The 15,713-nt window shown below is 34.7% G+C and overlaps 1 protein-coding gene across 2 annotated transcripts in view; it reads right to left on the bottom strand.

Moving 5' to 3' along the window:
• Positions 1-1,246: 1,246 nt before the first annotated feature.
• The window catches only part of SAMSN1 (SAM domain, SH3 domain and nuclear localization signals 1), a 68,234-nt gene continuing 53,767 nt past the window's right edge, over positions 1,247-15,713 (bottom strand). For both annotated transcript variants that reach the window (XM_036747382.1, XM_036747383.1), the window contains 3 exons: positions 15,050-15,256; positions 9,652-9,802; positions 1,247-2,247 (listed from right to left, as the gene is read on the bottom strand). In XM_036747382.1, coding sequence (XP_036603277.1) covers positions 2,048-2,247; positions 9,652-9,802; positions 15,050-15,256 — 558 coding nt within the window. In that variant the 3' untranslated portion in view covers positions 1,247-2,047. The remainder of the gene's footprint in view (positions 2,248-9,651; positions 9,803-15,049; positions 15,257-15,713) is intronic.

The following is a 15,713-nucleotide window of genomic DNA, read 5'->3' as shown; positions in this document are numbered from 1 at the left end:
AGCAACTGCTGTTGCAGCTCTGTAATCAGCCTCAGAGCTGCATCACCTCCCTGCCCCCAGGGGAGGTGGCCTAATCACGAACTCCTTTCACTCTGCTCCCCACAGTTTTTCCCACTAATCTTCTGTGTTGTCTTTGGTGTTTGTGGGTTGAGAAGTCTGGTAACTGCCACAGCCCACTGATTCAGGGTAATAGGGCCTGTTCCTCCTGGCTCCTGGTCTGGTTGGTCCCAGCACAGCCCACGCTGGGCTCTGCTCCCCTCCACTCCCAGCTCCGTGCAATAAACCTTACCCTACAATCATCCAGGCTGTCCTGGGCTGGAGCCCTGCTTCCCTCCGCTATTTCATGGGTTCTGCAGCTCTAGAATTTGTTTGGAGCCATTTTTTATAGGTGTTTGGAGGGACCTTGTGGGGAGCTCACTCCAGTCCCTGCTTCCCAGCTGCCATCTTGGCTCTGTCCCCTCTCATATATTTTAAAAGAAAATAAATTTATGTATAATAAATTTTCAGTTTTGTGCATAATCCTCTTTTTCTGTTCTATTTTGCTCATGCAAAAATCCCATTTTATTTGGTTTTTGTTAAATTCCCTATAAAAATGTGAAATTATAATCTCTTCCTAGGTAAGAATTAGTTTATTTTTTGTTTTAACACTCCAGTGCCTTGTACACAGAAGGCATATAATAAGTGTTTGTTGAATTTAATCCCAATTGTCTGGTTGATACTGAGGTGGAATAAAAGTAGAAGCAACAGGAAGAGTCGAAGAGATGGAGGAAAATACAGTGGTGAGTGTAGCTGTTCTCCACCCCCTTTTATTCATTAAAGATGTCCAGATCAGTTTCTGTTTGAGAAGGGTATGGGAAAAAAGATGCTGCGTATACCTCCCTACATAGATCTTCATGTTAGGTTAGTCCTATTTGCTCTTGAATACGTTGCCAATGAGTACTCATGAAACATTTTCCACAATCTCTGAGGACTTTTCTCTCCTTCACTCTCCACATAAGATGCAGCATACGGACCTTTTTAAAAGTCTCACTTGTTTCTATTTAACATTTATTTTCTACTAAATGTTGTAGGCAGTCTTGTGTAATCTTCTTAAAATGATAAACACAGTAGCTTAAATATAAAACTAGAATCTAGGATGCATGATATAAAATCAGTCAGTTGATTTGATATCCATATCACTATAAAAATATCTCTGCATGTCTCAAATTACAGAGCCTTTTATAAAGAACACAGTCTGGAAAGTATAATCCCTACATAGCTCTATTTATTATCAACATTAAGACAATTTTGAAACAACAGGTACACGATGTAACTATTTTAGGACAAAATCAATAGTATTTACATTATAAGTAATTTTATTAATGGTTATGCTTGTAAAACCTCTTTTAGCTCTTTTTAAAAACACTGGTAAACATTTAACCATGAAGAAAATCATTAAAAATTATTTAAAAATATAAACCATGCCTGGTAAAATGCTTTAACAACGTGCTTGAGATAGAGGTAGGGAAAGGAGCGATATTGACAAGAGATTTATTGTTAATTTTATGGGCAATTGTCTGTGGCATTGCTATTCATCACTATAATTCCACACACAAATTTGTAACTGGTAGACATGGAGGTTGTACTGCTTTTTCTTAATGGTCAAATATTAAGATGATGAACTTGTAAAATGCTTCTAAAAATTAGTTTCATGTAAAAAAGGCAACACAAAGAGAAAGAAACGATGGACCACTAACACCTAACATTTAAAATAATAAATACATATACTATTTACAATTGGGAATGCATGAAGGACAATAACTTTTTTGATTTAGAAAGGTTTTTACAAACACATATTTTTCTCTTATTTGTTCTTCCATCTATAATCTAAAATCATTTAACAATGAAGTTTTTTCATCAGAATTTTGAAACATCAAGGTAATCAAATCTATATGCCACCAAAATTATTAAATATAAAAAAGTTATAATTCCCTACTATATTTCCATCTTGACTAATTGACTATTAGTCTCATCTTTGGATCTCCTTATAATGTTGAAAAACATAGGCTCAATCATTTGACTCTGTGATAGTAATTTTCTCTACCATGTTAGACAGATTTTCAGACTCCAGATCTTCTTTGCTATTATCTGAACTTTCTGATGAGATATAACAACCAGAATCTCTTGGACAGTCATTGAACTGTGACTTGTCAAAAGTGATGTCTGGCTTTAAAGATGGGGATGCAGGTTCACTTTCTTCTTCTAAAGCTATAAATAGAAGAAAAGACAAAAATTAGACAAGGTTGAGCCTTTGGTGGGTCTCAAGGTTGAGCTGATCATTATTTTGAGTTATTCTTACTTTATCACTATTAAAAAGGGCCAGTGCAGGAAGCAAACAATGCATTTAATTAACACACAAAAGACGTTTGAGATCAAATTGTCAAGACAAGGCTCTTCTACAAAAAGTACTGATTTTTGTCCTGATTCACACATTTACAATCCTAAATATAGTACAAACTATGTGAGATGATTTGGGCTTCTCATCCTTTTTTCATTATTTCAAAACATTAAAGCACTATGTAAATAAATGTTGCCAAAGAGCTTTAGATGTATTATTTCGCTTAAGCTTATCAACCTTGTAATACAGTCACTACAAGTATTATTATTATTTTTATTTGACAGATGAGCAAATTGAATTGCACAAAGATGAAATGACTGGACCACAGACATATAGATAGGATTAGAGGCCAAATTTGAATCCAGGTCTTCAAATCCAGCACTATAGTCCTTAAGCCAGAGATATTATTATATATTATATACACTGTGACTGATTGCTTATCCAAATGCCTCAGGATATCAGCAGAGAAAGGCATTTGTAGCTTGAAATGTATAACCCAGATCAATAGTATGCCTTAAGAATAAGTCCATTGTTAATTTTTCAGCTCAAATTATATATATATATATATATATATATATATATATATATATATATAACTTATAGAACAGCAGGAATTTATGAAATAATGTATTATAGAGTTTTAAGACTGACTATGCTTCTCACAGTTGCCACTCAGAGTTGAACAATCCTAGGAAAGTTTGTTTCCTTTGCCTTTATACTACGATGGAGAGAATCAAAGTAAGTTTACACAATAGGAAAGGGTAAATTGAACGTGGCATTATTATGTCATATTTTACAGGTCAAATTTTGATTATCCTTTCTCAAAGGTTTTCCCTTACAGTAGTGTCCTGTACCTGATAGATATGCATGTGGCCATCAATTTTAGGACATGTGCTTTGGGAGATTTTCCAGGAGAAGTGATGGCTTCACAAGTCTCTCCAAAGTTTTCTCCTGTTTTTCATTCTGGGTACCTGTGCTGGACACCATTCTTTACTAACAATAAGAACTCACATTTACATAGCAAGATCATATACATGATCGATATCATAAAATTTAGCCAATTTAATTCAAAGCCTCTTAGTTATATATGTATATTTTATATTTTTGTTTAATAATGCATTTAATTAACAGCTGCATTTTAAAAAAAAGATCTGATAACATTTTTCTAATGTCTTCTAAAGCTCTGGAATTAATTAATTAAGAAAACATTTTTTGAATCCTTGTTTTATATAAGGAGTTACGTTAGGCACTTAAAACCAAAAATTTAGAAGACTTTCTGTCTTGTCAAGGCAATGGTTTCCAAATGGAAACAATTTGAGTATCATTACAATGCAATGTATGAAAAAATGTAACTATACCATAAAAATTCAGACATTTTTATTGCTCTGACACTACATGTGATTCAAATGTATTTGATCTGTTACCTTAGTCTCTGAAATGTTAACTACAGTTATCAAACTGTATGCTTTAAGATTTAAAGTTAAATTTTTAAATTGTATAGCCTTTAAAAAAGATAGGTTAAAGGTTATAAGAAATATGTGTGTGCGTACATATATAAAGTATATGTATGTATAAATAAAAAATGCACAGACATATGTACATATACATACACACATACATTTGGAGGAAGTAGGCCATTAGAGACTATAGTAAAAGAAACCCCACCCCTTCCAAGCCCTCAGAGTTCCCATAGAACCCTGAATCGGAAATCATGCGTGCCCTCTGGTGACCTAGCCTGCCATTGTTAGTAAGGTTTGGGAGATATGCATATACTTTCACATTTAAGTATATATGTATATTTGTGCATGCGTGTATAGGTACTTAGATCCACATATATGTACCTACACATGCATCATACACACACACACACACACACACACACACACACTTCCCCAAACCCTACTGTCTGTGGCAGGCTGGGTCACCAGAGGGCATAGTCAGAGAGGTAAAGTTGCCCTGTCTCAAGTACCTCCTTTCCCTCATCATCCCAACAGTTTGCCAAAGTGATTTTTTTCTGAAACATAAGTCTAACCATGTCATACCCTTACTCCAGTGATTCTTTTACCTCTAGGATCAAATATAAACTTTTTTTAAAGATCTTCACAATCTCTCCAGTATTCTTTCATATTACTCTGCTCCCCACATTCTGTAGTCCAGCCATATTGACCTACTGGCTTTCGCTGACATTGCCTCTCTGGTCTTTGTGACTTTGTTCCTAGAATGCACTCTCTCACCCCCTTATCTCTTCATCTTAGAATCTCTGGTTTAGAATCTTGACTGAACTCAAATACCTGCTTTTTAGGAGGCCCTTCTTAGTCCCCCATAAGCTGGTACCTTCTCCTCTAAGGCTATTTGTATCTTGTGTAACCTGGCTTCATGCCCAGTTCTCCTAACACACCACTGAGGGGCCTTTTGACCACACCCAGTTTATTGGACATCACATCCCCTGCCATGTTGGGGTGGGGGGTGGGGGTGAGGTAGCCTTCTTTGATTGGCTGCCTGCATTGCTAAAATTAGAAAGGCTAAGCCATTCCCTCTCCACTAGGCTAAGCCACTCTTATTGGCTGTGTGTAAATGCTGATGATCCCAGATCTCAAAGATTGAACACCATGAAGTGAGAGTGAGTGCCTCAAGTGCAGGCAGCCAATCAAAGAAGGCTACCCCACCCATGTGGCAGAGGACACAATAGGTTCCATGTAAGGAGAGCCGGGAATTCTCAGAGAAGTTCGGGTTATACAATTTTGCATTTATCTTGCATATGTCTATTTATGCACATGTTGCCTCCCCCATTAGAATGTAAGCTCCTAAAAGTCAAGGTCTATTTTTGCATTTTCTTTGTATCCCTAATGCCCAGCATAATGCCTGGAAAGGGTTGTTTTCATGACCCCATTTGGGATTTTCTTGGCAAAGATGCTGGAGTGGTTCACCATTTCCTTCTCTAGCTCATTTTAGAGATGAGGAAATTGAGGCAAACAGGGTTAAGTGACTTGCCCAGGGTCACACAGCTAGTAAGTATCCAAGAAGCACTCTATGCACTCAGCAACCTAATGCTAAATAAATGCTGATTGAATGATTGGCTTATCTGTGGTCATTTAGGACTGAAACCTAGTGTGGCCCTTTCTGTTACACTTCACTGCCTGAAAATATGTAATGTAACAAGAACTTTTATGAGATGCTTTGAGTGCTATCAAAGCAAGTGAATTATTCACCAGTTTAAATGAAAACTGGTGTTAGCAGTATAAAATAAACCAGAAACTGTCTATTCTATACTCCGTTTTGAGCATCATTGAATACTTAAATTCTCTCTTAACCTTACCTAGCCTCCTTGATGAAATATGAGATAGCCAATGAATAAGGTTTGTTAATGTTTATTCAGTGCAAATGCAAAATTCAGAATTTCACGGTTAGTCCTTTCTCAGGGGAAGTTGATAGAAGTCTTCCTCTCTTCCAGCTAAATCCTACAATCAGCTCTAACATCATACTAAATGCTCTTATCAACTAATATATAATCATCTGTACTATCTGTTAAGCAATGACATCACCCTGCCCCACCCCCCAAAATGTTCATTCTATTTACATCCTCAATGTTAAAGCGAGGGAGAGTGTTACTAATTTTGGTAGGGGTGGGAAAATAAAAAAATGGATTATTCTGAGTCTCAAATTTCTCTTTATTCTAACACACACACACACACACACACACACACACACACACACACACACAAACACCTCATAATCTCCTATCCCAACATCCCATCCTCCTTGCTAATCATCTTTAGCTGCATTAATGACCAATGAAATATTTTTCTACCCTTTCCTAAAGTTTCAACTATTATTGCCAAGGCTAAAAAAAGTCTGTTTAACTCTTTGTTTCAAATGAACCAAAGGTGTTCTTATAACCAACCAACAATAAAAGACACTAACAGTAGTATTACTCAACTGTCAGATAAAATAGATGGAACAAAATCTTGAGCCGTACTCCCTCAAATTCTTTATTTTTAACTTTTGGCTTTAGCTTTAAAAATGGCTTCTTAGTTTTATGCGGCCATATATTCAAGGCCCTTATCACCAAAGTCACACTGAAGGTGTATATTTAATCTTTAGTATAGTAGCAGAAGATATACATTAAGTAATAGATAAAAATAAGCTACTGTTGCACAGAGCAGAATCAGCAGAACTCCCCATCTTATCAGCAAATGAAAGCCATTTTTTATTTTTTAAGCAAAGCACAATTTTATATAAGACAAATGGTATTTAGTAAGAATGGTCTAATATGTAACATACATGTTTTTGACATGTATACGCTAACAACTTCAGATTATCTGATTAGACTAAATATCAAAGAAATGTTAGTTCTTTGACTTATGTTTTGGCTACAGACAGTAGCTATATCAATATTTATTTTGTGGTTTTTTTTCTCTTCAATCTTGACTGCATGTGTATTTGTGTATTCATATTAAGATTCATGTATATGCTACATATTTAATAATAAGTGTTAGGCTTCTCTTAACTAACTTGTTAGAGAAATTACTTACGGCTTTATGAAATCAACTAAGTGGGAATTTCTTATTTTCAAACACAGAAAGTCATTATATTTTGGAAGAAGATATATTGTTGTTGTTTATAAGAAACAGAATCCTTGTTCTAGAGTCAAAATAGAAACTAGATGTGGAATGAAAGTAGTAGTAGAAAGAAAAATGGTTATATAGTATATATTGCTTTGCACAGGAGAGTGATCATTATAGAGCTTCAAAAAGTATATGCTATAGATCCATGTACATTTGAGTGAAAATTTTTACAGCTATTAATTCAATTGAACATGTATTTATCAAGCTCCTGCCATGTGCAAAACACTGTTAGATTCTAAGGGAGATACAAAGTTTAGATAAATAGTCCCTGCCATTAAAGAATTTTAAGAGAATTAAGACACCCACATAGAAAGCTATAAAACACATTATTAAATGAGAAGTGTGTTACAGAAGGCCAACATAAAGCATTATGTAAGGTTTAAGGTAGAAGTTCGTTATGAATTAAGAGGATTATAAGGGAGTTTTGTGGAGATGGTGCCTTTCGAGTCAGTTTTTAAAGGATGAATAGAAATTTAGCAGGTTAAGAAGAGAAGGAAAAAACGTCCAGGGGAAAATAAACAAAAGCATGGAGGTGGTATAAGCACAGGACATGTTGTGAGGCAGTGTTGGACAAGTTAAGAAGAAAGATCCCCATATGTACTCATTACTACACCACTATGAATCGAGTTATAGCAAAATTTCATTTCTGATGTGTATATTCTCTAGTGAAATAACAGATCAACATTTGAATAATTTCCCAAAGTAGAAGGAAACTTTTTTTTTCTCAAACCACCACGGAACAAAATAAGCATTTTTATAAAACTGTATAATAAAAATGGTAATTGCACATGAAACTGCAAATCTATTATGTACAACTTGCTATTCCTTTTAAATATATAATAAAGTTATCATATAAATTTCTTTTTTTCTTCCCTCCTTCTCTGTCTTGCCCTAATAGCTATCATTAGGCACAAATAGGTGTGTGTGTATATATATATAACATATATATTATGTGTGTGTATAAAATTATTCTATCTGTGCTTCTATTTATCAGATCTTTCTCTGAATCTACATAGCATCCTTCTTCATATGACCATTATTTTTAATTTGTATATTTATAATAGTCAAAATGATTTAGTCACTCTGTTACTGTATACATTGTTCTCTTAGTTCTGTTCAATTCATTATTCGTTATTCCATTCACGATTTCATGCCTTTCTAAGATCATCGAGCCCATCATTTCTTATGGTACAGTTGTATTTTATCACAATCATACACCATAACTTGTACAGCAGTTCTCCAATTGATGGACATCGCTGCAATTTCCAGTTCTTTGCCACCACAGAGAGAGCTGCCATAAACATCCCATTCACACTCAAACTTAAAATTACTATTTGTGAATTTCCCTCTGTTTTATTTTTGCTCATTTTTTTCCTTCTCAGCCTCTCTTTTTACCCTATCCTTGTTACTTTATCTTCTCCCACCACCTCCCATTCCCCATCCCACCCACCCCTCCAAGAATTCCCTCACCCTCTCCCCCAACCCTCCCAAATCCCAATCTATAGACCCCTGAAAAAGTCCCTCTTCCACCCTGTACCCCAGTTTTCTCACTTCTCTACATGTTCGGAAGACTACCCTTCCAAATGTACACATTGTTTGCTCTTCAACTCCGATGAGAGTAAGGTTCCACCATTACCAGCCCTCCACCCCCATCTGCTTTGTCTGTACTAGTTCTTCCTTTCATGCCCCATTTTTATGATATAGTTACTCTCTTTTACCTTTTCCTACTCAATTTTGTTTTTTTTAGAATCATCCCATCATATACAATTCAGTCCCAACCTTTCTTTCAAATTACCTTAGTAATGGTGACAGTTTTAAAAATACTGATAACATTTTCATATATAACAGTTTGACCTTAATGAGTACCTTATAATTAGTCTTTAATGTTCCTTATATTTTCCAGATCTTTTATATTGAATTTTCCATTGAATTTTGTCCTTCTTGTTACAAATACATGAAAATCTTTCGGTTCATCAGATGCCCATTTTTTTTCATTCAGGGTTATACTCAACTTTGCTGGTTAAGTTATTTTTTGGAGGCAACTCTAGCTCTTTGACTCAGGAAACTGTTTTCAAAATTCCCTTTCGTTCTTTTGATATTTTCTGTGTTAGGTAACAAGAGCACTTTGGAAACAGTAATATAACTAATGTATTCATTACACACACATGGCCAATTTGAAGAATGAATTCTGGGGTCTAATTGAATAAAATTATTCATTGTTTTCCATTGTATTCTATTATTTATGTAATCTACAAAAGGAAACTGTGACCTAGAGATGTGAAGTGACCTACACAGGTAGTAAACTACAAAGGCAGGGTAAAAAGGACAGAAAAGAAATGTATAATGACTTTCTGTAGTGCCATTTAAATACCACACCATGAAAATAGTGACAATATTTTGGGGGCAGATGGAAGGATAATGGTCATCAATAAGTTTTAGAGTATAATGAATTCTTGATATATAAACACAATCAGCAAAAAACCATAGTTGGATATTTTTGCTATGAAATGTCTTTGTGTGTTTGAATTTTAGGAAAAAGATTAATGTGTAAGATTCTTGTGAAGACAGTTAGGACTTTATGTGTAATGATTTCCTCCTTTACCTTGAAATGGTTATCTTTTTGAGCTAAATAAAACTATGGTAACTTACTTTCATCATCGAATAGATTTTCAGCTGCTGATAGCAACCTCATCCTGTCTTCTGGGTTTTCAATGTTCAGTTCAATCAAATGACTTTCCTTTAGATCTTTTAAATCTTCCAGGGTCTCATAACCATTTAGCAAAAGTGTTGAAGTATATTCCTAGAAAAAAAAATAATTTAACTGTGTATGCTTTTGTATATGTATGTACACACCTCAGTTATAAAGTGTCACACCTCTTTACATTCCTAGATCATGCAGAATCTGATTATATACTATATAAAAATGATTTCTTGGGCTTTGATAAGAGCCACAAAGCTGACACCCAAAGGAGTATTTTTTCTCTGCAACTCATCCCAGAACCTCAGAGTGTTTTGCCAGTCCCTACCGCTAGAGGGGTAGTGGAAGAAGGTCAACTCCAGGAGAGGGGGAGTAAGCAAAATAATGGTCTGGTGAAAGTTAGAGGAAGAAGAGGGAATGGGGTATATGATTGCTTCTGAAGTCTTCCTAGGGGCCTACCCTACTGTTCTCCACTAGGTTTTCCATGTAATTGAATTTTCAGTTCAATTCAATGAACATTTATTAAGCACCCACTATGTGCCAGGGACTGTACTAAATTCTGGGATTCCTAGTTATATCTCTGCTTGCAGTCTCATGCAGCTTCATTTTACAAAGCCAGATTAAGACCCAAAGGTGTCAGTAAAGAAGAAATCCATTTTCCTTTCATCCTTTTCATGTGAGCATTCCGTTTGTAGATTGTAATTCATAAGATATCCAATGTAAAAACAACTCATTTTATGGCTGTATAGGATCCCAAGGGGTAGCTATGTATTGAATGTAGCTATTTTGGGGCAAGGACTGTATGAAATCAATAATAGGGCTCCCAGGTTGAAGAACTCAGTTCTATTCTTTGTTGTACCAAATGAGATTTTATAACTGCCCCCTACACTTCTGTGAGACAGGGAGTGTTTTTTGGTCAAAAGTGTAGACTTACCAGAAACAATTAATATTGCAAAGATTATAGAAAATTTATGAAATATATAAATCCTATAAATATATAGCAAATATTGTAGAGATTTGGGGTGAAGTTGGCCATTTTTAATAATGACTAGTAAACTCTCAACTTGGATTTGAATGGGATTAGAGAATTTAAGAGTTCTCTATCAGATGAATAGAACTATTTTAAGAGACTTTAATGGCATGTGAAAATCTTGAAGCTCTGGTACACAGACTTGTTTATCTAAAAATTCAACAGATTATAAAAAGAATTAAAAGAAGATATATAAAATAAATGTTTTAAAGTTTTTATACTTCATTGTTAAACCTATTTGTAACCATTTGTATCTGTTATGTTAATTCAAGCAGTAAACATATTTAAAATTTAATATTAGAAAGTTTCATTTAATTTATCACTCTATGCTTGATCAGCATGGAGGGATAATTCCAGTATAAGATTAATTATGGAGGCATTTACATCTGTGCATCAATTTGACTTTGTTTATTTGAAGAATTTTTCTTGGTTTAGGGAACTAAGTCTGAAATTTACCCTTTCTTTCCATTCCATTTCTATTTGAATTTTAATAGGCAAGAAAATTTTATTCAATTTGGATTTGGTGAATTATAAATAGCATAGTGCCTGACACATGATAGGCACTTAATAAATGCTTGGTGGCTGACTGTCTTATTGACTAATTAGATGAAAATTGGGTTTTGATACATTTTTTTACTATGAACTATTTTATAATTAGAATAAGCCCATGTCCTTCCCTTCTAGGCAAGAAATGAATAAGAGATGGTAAGGAGCTAAGTTCCAATCTAATAAGTATGCCTTGTTTAGATAGGAATATAGCTCTGCTTCCATGTAGCAGAAGACTAAATCTTGAGTGTGGCAATTATAAAGGTTCAAGAGACAGAGTTTCCGGGTAATTTAATTGTTTTATTTCTAAGGCCAGCACGTTATTAATAAAAGGATGGTCATTTGGCTGTCTCTCTTAAACCAAAGGCCCCTAATGGCAGTGGCCTTACAGTTCATACACCACACCCTTCAAAAAGTAGGTGTGCCCAAGGGGTGCCAATCAACTCTTACTGGTTAACACAATGGAAAGTGGGCTGTATTAAAATGAAGGTCTTGGGTTACTTGACTTACGTCACTCAAATCTTGGTCAAAGGGATATCAATTTTCATATCACCTTTCTTGACAGTAGACAGAACCAACATTTCCCCAGACCTTTCTGAGCAAACTCAGTGAGCATTAGCCAAAACTTAGAATTTCTTTTACTGTCTGATTAGATCTTGGCCTGGGTAAATCTTTAAGAGAGATTTCCCGCACTTCTGGTTGAGGAAATAGAAAAGGGAAAAAACCTTGTTTCTAATGCAATAATTAGTTATTAAATACAGGAGAAAAATATTCATTTCTTACTTGGGATGTTAACTGAAATAGGGAGCATGATCAGATTTATATTTCCTTACACCAGGGTGATTTTTCTAGTAGTTTATCCAATAATAATTTTCACTGTTAAAGAGGTCTCAGGCAGGGTCATTTTATTTAAAAGTCGTTCCAACATGGCACTTCCCTGAACAACAGCAACACATATATATTAAGAATGTAACTGTAGCAATTCATTATATTTCCTTAAAAATAATGGAAGCCTAAGTACATATGTAAGCAGTGAGGGAATAACCAATAAAGAGAAAGAGGTGAGAGAGGGAGGAGGAATAATGGCATTACAAGCATCAGTATTGGCTTGGAATAAGAGGGACATTTTTATTTTGTTTGTTTGTTTTGTTTTGTTTTTGGAGGAGGAAGGCAAGGCAATTGGGGTTAAGTGGCTTACCCAAGGTCACACAGCTAGTAAGTGTCAAGTGTCTGAGGCCAGATTTGAACTCAGGTCCTCCTCACTCCAGAGCCAGTGCTATACCCACTGTGCCACTTAGCTGCCCCAAGAGGGAGTTTTTGATGAGAAAACTCAAGTATATGTGATTCAACCATAACATACTCCAATAATGTTCTCTCTCTCTCTCTCTCTCTCTCTCTCTCTCTCTCTCTCTCTCTCTCTCATGAAATTTCAACTAACCCTTTGTGCTTAGTTGGTTTCATGTCTCAGGCTATACTTCCATCCATCCACCATTCACCAGGAAATCAGGGTTTATGCGGGGCATTTTGCCATCTCTCATTTATCCTTCTTCCCCCTCACTACTGCTTTCCATTTATTACTCTTGGTCTGGGAACAGTAATCAAATCAATACTACCATTGATACTGGAGAGGGCATGAATTTAATACCTCATTAGAATATGAATTCCTTGACATCAGTGACTGTTTCATATTAGAATTCGTATTGTCAATACCTAGCACAACAAGGGTACATAGTAGGTACTTTAAAAATTCTCTTCACAGAAATGCTTAAGATAAAGGCCATTAGGTTAGCTTTCCTAGACATCACTAAATAGTCATGTAATTACGTGTATTCCACTCAACCTCTTTGAATTGAGTCAATTTTACTATCTGTAAAATTCCTTGTACTACCTTCCTTCCAGGATTGTTATGAAGTAAGAACTTTGTAAAATGCAGAGCACTATATATATGCAAGCAATGATTATTACTCTATTGAATTATATATATTATATTCAAGTATATTTTATTTAATTCAGTAAGCATTTATTAAAGCCCAATATTTTTCAGCTATTATCTTAGTGGCTGAGGATATAATGATAATATGTAATTACTGTACATTAACTTCCTTTAATTTCCTACTTTTGTTTGCTTATAATTTCATAATAAATAAAAGGGAGTAAGAGGAGTAAACTTGCTAAAATCAGAAAAACCCCATGTGTAAAAACATAAAAATAAGGAGTACTTCATAGTTTCAAAAAAGAAAAAAGAGAAATAGTTAAATCATATTCAGGAAAGTAATAGAATTAAAATAGTAGAATAAAAATATAGTCTTCAAGAGAAAACTTTATCACCAGAAACTGAAAGGTCAATAAAGACCATTTCAGGCAGTTTATTATAACAGAAAGAATACTGGAAGAGGGCTGAGAGATAAACCTGAGTCAGAATCTAGCGAGTATTATTAACTGGCTGTGTGGGCTAAAGAAAATCGCTTCCTCAGTGTCTTCATTTGGAAGATGAAGTGATTAGGTTGGATGACTTTTAAAGTCTCAGCCACCTTTAACATTCTAAAAGCTGCATTTTTCACATATTTACTCTAATTTTAATAATTTTTTTACTCAGATAACAAATTAGTTAAGTTTACTCAATTCAGTGCTAGTTGTACTCTTTTGTAGGGAATAAATTGTATAGATTCAGTAGATATGAAATGTTGAAGATTGAAGATAAGAGGTGAATATACAAGAAAGGAACAAGAAGATTTACTAATTTCTGGGGTAAAACAGTTGCAAAGACATACCACAAGTTGTGACTGCTGTTGTTGAATATTAAACCCATCTGAGAATTCTGTTTATGTGTATCTAACATACACAAGCTGCAAAGATGACTGTATTTAGTAACATAGTTAAATGGAGGTATCAGCAGCAAGAATTTTGAAATTAACAAGGTAGCTTAGAGAAAGCAATGAATAACAAAAGTGTTAACAATTGTTTCCATATAGCGCTAAGAGACCTAGGGATGATTCCCTACATATTGGGTGAACCTTCTGTGGAGAATTTAGGGAAAGACATAGAGAAGAATTGCAAAGGATGAGAAGTGGGTGGATTGGGACCTACACTATTGGAAAAAATACCCATATTATTGGGATAATGGATCCATCAAAGAAATATCTACCTCATGATGTAGACAGATTGAAATCTAGCATATATATGTATGTATATATATATGAAGTGTTTTGGAAAATCTTAATCTGACCTAGAAATATGAGTTATTCTTAATAATATTTGCCTTTATATATTCTCTCAGCCTTTTAGCCTAAGTATTTATGATGTTTAGCAGTTCCTCTGGAGTGACCCACTCTTCTATCAATATTTACCCCAGAAATTACAAGGGCCACTTATGGAGAACAAATGTTTACTTTGCCGTATGATGGATTTCTCAAGATGTGTGTGTGTGTGTGTGTGTGTGTGTACACACACATATATGTAGGCTTGTGGGTTATATACATATATGCGTATATATGTATATGTGTGTGCATGTTCTGCCAAATTGAGTCAGTATTTAGAGTTTGAATTCATAACGGTTATGCAAGTAAGGGTCTGAATTGGCATGAATAGAATTTTCATGGCAATATAGTCACTAGGAAACCAAAAGTGAAAATGGTGCTTTTTGTAGCTTATAGGCAGCATAGACTGACAGTTACTAATTGGGACCCAAATCACCTGATTTAGGTTAAATTCAGCAGTTGCTTATAGATATAGAACCCCCATATTATCCATAAAATGAAAATGTATTCACTGACCTGAAGAAGAATCCTCTCTAGGAATTCCTGCACAGTTTGTGGTTTGGCCCTCTTACTCTTTTGGTGTGCTTTTATCTTCTTTGGTGTGGCTTCTTCTTCTAAGATTATATCCACGTAAATGAATTTGAAATTGCCCACTTTTTTATTCAGCATTCCTGTCCACATACCCATTGGTGTTTTGCAGATAATGTCTATGATGTCTCCTTTCTGGAAGTAAAGAAAATCTTCAAATCAGTTTAAGCAACTCTGATGCTATGGATCAGAGTTTATTTCATTATGGAGTGGAAGCTGAGGCAGTAACAATGAAATCTGAATGGATCCAAGAGTGAAGAAAGAAAGCCAAAGGGGGAATTTTGGGGAGGTGATGATAGGGTTGTATCATCCAATAAACACAGTTGGTGTTTTTTCCCCACAAGACCTATGAAAAAGTATTATTTACTACAATAATGTTTATGATAACAACTAACAATGATCTATATTGAATGAGTATATGTATATAGGAGTGTGTGTGTGTGTGTATCTGTGTAGCAAATATAGGCACAGTGCATATAGTAAGAGGTAAAGTAATATCAATGGTTTTTTTCTTTCATAAAGTAAAAAACCGAACCCAAATTTTTTGAATTTTTTTTATTTCAAAATCATATTTCTATAAGAAACATGTCCC

Source organism: Trichosurus vulpecula, chromosome 2 (assembly GCF_011100635.1).
Source record: "Trichosurus vulpecula isolate mTriVul1 chromosome 2, mTriVul1.pri, whole genome shotgun sequence".
NCBI lineage: Eukaryota > Metazoa > Chordata > Mammalia > Diprotodontia > Phalangeridae > Trichosurus > Trichosurus vulpecula.
Note: the sequence above shows the minus strand (reverse complement) of the source record. Positions and strands in the feature narration are given on the sequence as shown.